This window comes from Phascolarctos cinereus, unplaced genomic scaffold, assembly GCF_003287225.1.
Source record: "Phascolarctos cinereus isolate Bilbo 61053 unplaced genomic scaffold, phaCin_HiC Scaffold_726;HRSCAF=1367, whole genome shotgun sequence".
NCBI lineage: Eukaryota > Metazoa > Chordata > Mammalia > Diprotodontia > Phascolarctidae > Phascolarctos > Phascolarctos cinereus.
In genome coordinates, this window is record NW_027556098.1 from 409,324,032 (window position 1) to 409,332,858 (window position 8,827).

The 8,827-nt window shown below is 39.2% G+C and overlaps 1 protein-coding gene across 1 annotated transcript; it reads right to left on the reverse strand.

Annotated features, from left to right (window-relative positions):
* Positions 1-3,543: 3,543 nt before the first annotated feature.
* LOC110198324 (cytochrome P450 2G1-like) lies at positions 3,544-8,481 on the reverse strand. The gene is made up of 4 exons (XM_020972537.1): positions 8,301-8,481; positions 4,780-4,967; positions 4,507-4,648; positions 3,544-3,725 (listed from the first exon to the last, which is right to left on the reverse strand). The coding sequence occupies exons 1-4, from the start codon at positions 8,479-8,481 to the stop codon at positions 3,544-3,546; spliced, it is 693 nt and encodes a 230-aa protein (XP_020828196.1).
* Between the last annotated feature and the right edge of the window lie 346 nt (positions 8,482-8,827).

Below are 8,827 nucleotides of genomic sequence, written 5' to 3' on the forward strand. Positions count from 1 at the left end.
TAGACCTTTTTCTCAGTAGTACATGGCACCTACACAAAACCTGACCATGCACTAGGACACAAAAACCTCACAATCCAATGCAGAAAGGTAGAAATATTAAATTCATCCTTTTCAGATCATGATTTATGAAAATTACATGTAATAAAGGGTCATGGAAAGATAGACTAAAAATTAATTGGAAACTAATTAGTCTAATCCTAAAGAATGAATGGGTCAAAAAATAAGTCATAGAAATATCAGTAACTTCATCTAAGAGGATGACAATAATGAAACAATATACCAAAGCTTATGTGATGCAGCCAAGGCAGTTCTTAGAAGAAATTTTGTATTTCTAAATGCTTAATTAATAAAATAGAGAAAGTTGAGATCAGTGAACAGGGCATGCACTTAAAAAAGCTAGAAAAAGAAGAAATTAAAAATCCCCAATTAGTTACCAAATTAGAAATTCTGAAATTCAAAGGACAGGTTAACAACATTTAAATTAAGAAAACTATTGAACTAATGAATAAAACAGAGAACTGGTTTATTGGAAAAGACAATAAAATGGATAAACTTTTGGTTAATTTTATTTTAAAAAAGAAAGAAAAAACCAAATTACTAGTATCAAAAATGAAAATGGTGAATTCACCACTGATGAAGAGGAAATTAAAAGAAAATGATTAGGAACTATTTTGCCCAAGTATATGCCAATAAATTTAACAATCTGAGTAAAATGGATGAATATTTACAAAAATATGTATTGCCTAGATTAAGAGAAGAGGAAATAAAATACTTATATAAACCCATTTCAGAAAAAGAAATTGAACAAACCATCAATGAACTCCCTAAGAAAAAATCTCCAGGGCCAGATGGATTGACAAGTGAATTCTACCAAACCTTTAAAGAACAATTAATGCGAATACTATATAAACTATTTGGAAAAATAGGTGAGGGAGTCTTACCAAATTTTTTTTGACACAAATGGTGTTTGGAGACAGTGTGAATATCTCAGTGCTTGGGGATAATGGATCTTACAGATGAACCTAAAGATCCAAGCTTTGAGGACACAAACTTATTATTTGACAAAAATTGCTGGGAAAACTTGAAAGTAGTTTGGCACAAATTGGATCAATATCTCATACTATACAGCAAGAGAAGATCAAGATGGACACACCATTGAAACATAAAAGATGATACCATAAGCAAATTAGAGTAGCATGAAATATTTTCCATTTACATCTATGGATAAGGGAATAATTTATGACCAAACAAGAAATAGAAAGCATTATAGGCTGTCAAATGGAAATTTTTGATTACATTAAATTTAAAAGGTTTTGTGTAAACAAAACCATTGCAGCCAAGATTATAAGAAAAGCAGTGAACCAAGGCGGAGTGTGAGTGGAGAGGAGATTTTACAGCAAGTTTCTCTAATAAAGGCCTCATTTCCCAATGAGAACTTAGAGAACCAAGTTAAATTTATAAGAATAAGAGTCATTTCCCAATTAATAAATGGTCAAAAGATATAAGATAGTTTTCAGAGGAAGAAATCAAAGCTATGTATAGTTATACGACAAAATGCTCTAAATCACTATTGACTAGAGAAATACAAAATAAAGCAACTCTGAAATATTGCCTCACACCAATTACATTCGCTAATATGACAAAAGAAGGAAAGTAGCAAATGTTGAATGGAATGTGGAAAAATAGGGACACTGTTGGTAGAATTGTGAACTGATCCAATAATTCTGGAGAGCAATTTGGAATAAAGTCCAAAGGGCTATAACACTGTGAATACCCTCTGACTCGGATATACCACTACTACATCTGTATCCTAAAGAGATTCCCCCAAAAAGGAAAAGGATTTATACATATAAAAATATTAATAACAGCTCCTTCTGTGATGGCAAAGAATTGGAAATTTAGGGGATGCTCATCAATTGAGGAAAGACTGAATACTGAATATGACTGCTATGGAATACTATTGTGCTTTCACAAATGATGACCAAAAAAAAATTTTTTTTATGGAAATGATGAGCAGCATGGTTTCAGAAAAACCTAGAAACATTTACAAGACCTGGTGCAAAGTGAAATGAGCAGAGCCAGGAGACCACTGTGTACAGCAACAGCAATATTGTACAATGATCAATTATGAATGACTTAGCTATTCTCAGCAATACAATGATCCAAGAAAATTCTAAAGCACTTATGAGGAAAAAATGCTATACACATCCAGAGAAAGAACTGATAGAGTCTGAGTGCAGATCGAAGCATACTTTTAAAAAATTTTCTTTATTTTCCTTCATTTTTTTTCGGTCTGGAATTTCTTTTACAATCTGGCTAATACAAAAGTGTTATCATGATTGCACATATATAATATTTATCTAATTGTTTGACTTCTCAAAGAAGGTAGAGTAGTTAGAGAGAGAAAGAGGATTTGAAACACCAAATTAAAAAAAAAAACAAACAAATGTTAAAAATGGTGATACGTGGAGCTGGGAAAAAAAGACAAAACTTTTCACACAAAAAAATAGATAAATTGAGGAAAAGGGGAAGGATTAAGAAAGGGATTGGTCTGCTAATAGGTGTTGTTAAAATTATTATAATGGATGCAAGAATGAAGATGGAGCTATACAGATCTGGTATGCTTTGTTTTATTTGCCATAAAGAATGGCCATTGGGCCAGGGAAGATAGAACAAAAATGACTAACAGGACAGTTATGCTCAGTCTAAGTAAATAAAGAGATTGTACAAGATTGCTTGGCTGCCCTGAATAAGTTCAGGTCACTAAGCCCAGAGGGAGTCATATACATACATACACCCCTGGATAGTGAAAGGACAGATGGATGTGATTGATGAATTTCTACCTAGATCTTCGGAAGATCTCAAATGTCTAGACTAATGCTGAAAGACTGAAAAGAGGTGAATATGGTGCCAATCTTGAAAAGAAAACAAGAAAATGAAAATACTTCCCTTTTTCCTGCTTCATTCTCTAGAACAAGTGTTTTTTTAACCATCTTGTGTTATGAACCCCTTGGGCAGTGAGTCTTGTGTGGCCTATGCTCCTCCTTCAGAATCGTATTCGTCAATGTATAAAATATAATACAGAGAATTACAAAGGAAAGTAATTATATTGAAATACAGCTTTAAACATTCCCAGTTCATAGACTATCTGAAATCTATTGGTGGATCCCAGGTTGAGAATCTTGGCTCTAGAGCAAAGCAGCTGTTTGCCTCTACAGCATCCTATGCCAACAATCACCAGGCATATGTTGAGTGCTTTCTATTGGCCATGCACTGTGCTAAGGGTTGGGGAAACAAAGAAAATGCAAAAACAGTACTTATCCTCAAGAAGCTTACCTTCTATTGGGGTGACAATATATATATATAAATCAGCATACATAAAAGAAATATAAAGTAGATGGAAGATAGGCTTAGAGGAAAAGACACTAGCAGTTAAGGGGCATTGAAAAAATTTTATTGGGAAAGGCCACAGAAGGGGGGCGTGGTGGGTAAGTAGGAGGAGCTGGCAACAGGTATTTGCTGGACCTTGCGCTGGGTGGCCCATCAACGGGCCACAATGCAAAGCTTATAGGAGGGAGGGACGTTGCCAAAGCCAGACATCTTGGGGGTGATGTCAATCTCACTGGTGGGAACCAGAGATTGGAGGGAGAAGCTCTGCAAGATGGCTGTGAAGTAGAGGAAGAGCTCCATCCTGGCCATGGCCTCCCCCAGACACACACGTTTCCCTAGGGAGAGCCACCATTATCCACAGAACCAGCAATGGAGAAAAAGAAACATGGAATATGGATCATTGAAACATGTACAAACAAATGAACCAAATCAAATAAATTTCATATATAGGCTAATCTCAATGGGGCTGGGGAGGCAGTTCTAAGATTCTAAGATTGTACTTGTCTGAAGGTCCAAAAGCAGGAGTGTGCCATAGCCAGTACTTACTGCCTCCAAGGAGCCTATGGTCAAATTCTCCCTATTAATCATTTACTCCTCAGAAATTTTTGTTGATTTAAGTTGTAGAAAGTGATGGAGAATGATTCAGATTAAACTTAAAAGTGTGTCATAGATGCATTTATTTTTTCAGAAAGCTAGTTGTGAAATACTTACCAGCACATCCCTGATTCCATGTATCTTAGAGCTATAAGACACCAAGATTCGAAGAGTCTAACCACTGAATATTGTGTTTTCTTACAACCCTAAAATTCTGTTGTTCCATGAGACAATGGAGAGTATCAGTGACCCTGAGTTCAAATCGCATCTATGATTCTTATTTCTTGCATGAGCTTGGCCAAGTCTCTTTTCTTCTCTGGGCCTCAGTTTCCTCATGTGTAGAATGAGGCTGTTGAACTCTGAGGATCCCTTAAACTCTAAGGTTGCGGTCTTGTGATTCTCTTCTAAGATTCTAACATCTATGGTTATGTCCCAGCCTTATAGCCCATGCTCTAATCCCAGACCCTGCAATGTCTCTGAGCAGGAAGAATGGAAAGAAGGGGGAGGTTTCTAAGAACCCACCAGAAGCAAATGGCACGAAGGCTTCGTTCTTCTTGAAGCGTCCCTGCTCATCAAGAAAATGCTTTGGTTCGAAGATTTCAGGTTTTGAGAAATACTTAGGATCTCGAAGAGCAGAGCCAATGAGAGGGAAGATATCAGTGCCCTGGAGGGAAGGTAGGTATGAGTGTAATGAGCAGAGCCAGCTCTAGGATAGAGGGGCCGGAGCTGGGCTGGGGAGCAGGAAAGCAGAGAAAAGGATTTGATGGGGGAGACACACCAGGAGGAGCCCCTTACCTTTGGTAGGATGTAACCTCGGAAGTGGGTGTCTCGTGTGACTGTGTGAGGGACACCCATGGGCACAATGTCTGTAATCCTCTGGATCTCATGGATGACTGCATCAGTGTATGGCATCTGCATCCGGTCCTCTGCCTTGGGGAATCTGTGTTGCCCAATGACTTGATCAATCTCCTCTTGGACCTTGGCTAGAAGGGTCAGAAATCTTGAGAATCTGACATTCAGGCTCAAAGGAGTCTCATATGAGAGATTATGTGACTTTGGGTAAGTCCCTTTCTTCTCTAGGCTTCTGTTGTGAACTATGGAGGTTGGTTGAGATATCTTCCCATTCTAAGTCATTGAACCTGCCAACCTTAAAATGAGAGAACCTTGGAATCATTGACTCTTAAAATAATGAACCTAGGGCTGAAAGGGACCTCAGAGGTGATCTAGTTAAATGCCCTTAGCTTACAGAGGAGGAAACTAAGGCCTATTATTATTTTCTAAGCTCATATAGATCAATGGCAGAGTCAGGATCTGAACCCAGGCCTTCCAAATCCCAAATCCAGTGCTCCTTTCTATAGTACCACACTGCTTCCAATAAGCAACAGCCTAGAGCTACATAGCGTAACAAAGCCATAAAAAATGACCTAGAAATCTCTTGGGATCATGGAATCTTAAAATCCTACTTCAGAATCCTAGAATCTGATTATCATAAAGCCTTTCAATCATGAGATCTTGGAGAAACAAAACTTTAGTTGCCTAGAATTCTAGAATTATGGGAATGATAGATTTGGATTTGAAGAATTATGGAATGTTTATAATGGTCAATAAGAGATGAAAAAATTTCCTCCCTTCACACGGGAGTGGTGGACTATGGGTATAGAACAGTGCATGTGCTGTAAGGCTCCATTAATGTGTTGTTCCATTTTGTCAAATCCTCTTTCTTATCCTTTGTTACAGAAGATAGTCCACATGGGAGGGAAGAAGGAAGTGAAGGTGATATGAATAAAAACAACCTCCCGTACCCACTAATTAATTCCCTGTGCCTCAGTTACCTCAACTGTAAAATCAGGGGGTTGGCCAAGTATGCACCTACCATCCCATGGCATCAATTTTAAAGATCATTTTTACAATAGCTTTCATTTATATAGCAATGTATAAATATCATCTACTTTTATCCTCACAATAACTCTGGGGGATAGTTGTTATTTCTGTTTTACAGATTAGGAAACAGGTAGGTTAAGTGACTTGCCCAGGGTCACACAGCTAGTGTATGAGGCTTGATTTGAATTTAGGTCTTTCTGACTCATTAATGCCAATACTCTATGCTACCAAGCTGCCTCTGTTTAATCTTTTTTCGGCCTCTTCCAACTTTTTGTGACCCTTTTTGGGGGTTTTCTTAGCAACGATACTGGAATGGTTTGCCATTTCCTTCTCCAGCTCACTTTACAAATGAACAACTGAGGTAAACAGGGTGAAGTGACTTGCACAGGGTCACACAGCTAGTAAGTGTCTGAGGCCAGATTTAAACTCATGAAGATTCATCTTGCTGATTCCAAGCCCAGTCCTCTATGCACTATGGTGTCCTAGCTGCCTCTGTTGCCAACTCTAATTCCATTTTTATAAGACTGGCAGGAAAAGAGTTGGAAGGAGGGTTCAATTCATTTCCATTCAACAAGCATTTAAGTATTAAGCACATACTACCCTCCAGAACAGGGCTAAGCACAGGATTTAGGATTTGTTTGTTTTTTAAACCAGACCGTGATTTCATCAATCCTTATATTAATGCAGAGTAGGAAATTCCTTGTACCCAATACAGATCAGCACTTACCTAAAGCAGTAGGATGTAAGGATACAAAGGCAAAAAAAATGAAAGAAAGAAAAAAAAAGCCCCAACCCTACCTCAAAGAGCGTATGTTCTACTGAGAGATGCCACAGGTGAAGATATGGCAAATGCATGCTTTTTTTGAGGAGAGCAGATTAGATGGGACACCTGAGTTGAAATTGGGAGGAAAGAGAGCATGGCAGGACCAGGGCTGCTTGTGAGAAGGCAGCAAAGGCTGGAAATGGGGGCAGCAATCATGCTACTGAGTTATCGTCCTTGAGAATCAAGGAGGACCAAAATGACATCATTATGGAGAGGTGAATGTACACTGGGTCTGACTGTGGCTGATCAGACCAATACAAGCTCAGAAGACTACCACAGGTTGGGCACAATGAGGAACAAGAGAAGGAGTGATGTGTCCTCTATAAATTTGGAAAGGTAGGTCTAAATTGTGGCCTCTGAGACTGACAGTGGGTCTGCCTCTTGGTTCTGGGCAGAGGCTATGATCTATACGAGTACAGTGAAGAATAGGCTTTCACATAAAACCAGTACCTTTATTGGTTTCCTTGACCCTAATAATTACAAGATGAGTGTGGGAGTATGGTAAAGATGTTTCTTTAAAAGAGCATCAATAAAATATTTTAAATGTTATTTTTCAAGCATCTATTTTAACTATTATTTTGCTTTCTTTCCAAATCATACTATTCTAAAGAGTGGATTTAATACAACAAAAAAAATACTTATCGTGCTGTCTGACTCCATAGCTCTCCACACATGTTTTTGTCCTTTTCTTTCTTTCTTTCTTTCTTTATTTGGTCCAGAGTTTCAGATTTAGTTGGTATGGAGGACTGACTGTAGGGGAAACTTTCCCTCCCCACCTCCCTACCAGTGCAGAGGCCAAGTGTTCTGCAACTCTGTCTTGGGTACTTAGAGTTTAAAAGAGTTGTCTAGTGTTACACAGATATCATGTGCCAAAAGGCCTTGCCCCCAATTCTTCCTCACTACCAAAGTGAGCTTTCCATCCACTAACACCACACAGCCCATCATTGAACGGATAGGTGGATGGGTGGATACATAAAAAGATTGATAGATCAATAGATTGATGGATCAATAGATACATGGATGGATGGGTCAATGGATCAATGGATAGACATAAATGAATGGATGGATGATTAATGGTTAGGTGAATACATGAATGAGTGGATCGATGAATGGATGGGTAGATGAATTACACAGATAGTTAGGCATAGATAGATAGACAGATACATATACAGATAGATAGATAGATAGATAGATAAAGAGATAGATAAACACCTGAATTGTTGGAGTAGGAAGGTTTCGTGGTTTTTTTTTTTAGTGGAAGAAATATTGGATTACAAGCGATTATCTCCAAGGTCCCTTTTTAAGCCTGGCATGAGTGATTTTATGAGTAGCTTCCTCAGGGTCTTTCTCCCAGTGTCTCTCCCACCCCAATACTGTTGCTGTTACAATGTAAGCTCCTCGGAAGTAGGAATTGTTTCATTCTTTGTATTTATAACTCTAGCACCTGGCCCAAAGCCTGACACACTCAACTGTTTGTTGACTCCCTGATTGATTCAGGGGAACCAGAAGGTACATGGCCATCAGGGTCTCTCAGGGAATGAGGTTCTATTCAGGGCCAGACATGAGGGCAAAAACAATGGCGACCAGGAGGATGGTCAGGAAGAGGACTCACCTCCCACCTCTGGATGTTTCATGAGAAGCAGAAACCCATAGCGCAGTGTGGAGCTGACTGTTTCCGTCCCAGCAAAGAACAGGTTTAAAGTGGTGAGGACCAGGTTCTTAAGGTTGAATTCTGTCTGAGGATTGTCTTTTTCCTTGAGGTAGGGGGAGAGACACTGCACCTCAGAGTTCATGCTTTCCTCTGGTCTTCCACTGTAAGTCTCCTGTGCCTCCCCTCTCCCCATCCTTGGGTCTCAGGGGCTGGCCAGCTTGTCCTGGTAACAGGTATCTCTAGGAGTGGGACTTACGGAGATTGCTTAGGACTTACTGGAGAGGGGAGGGACTCGGCCATCTGGGGCTGGGAGGACTGAGGGGATGGAGAGGGCGTAGGAAGGGTGCTCCAGCCAGAGAATGGCAGAACTTGGCTCATGCAGGAAGTTTTCCTTTCTCTGGGAAGCCTGTCTTGACCCCCTTTAGTTCAAAAAAGATCACTGATCTAGCCTGAAAAGGACCCGAGGTTATGGGGTTCAATCCCCTCAT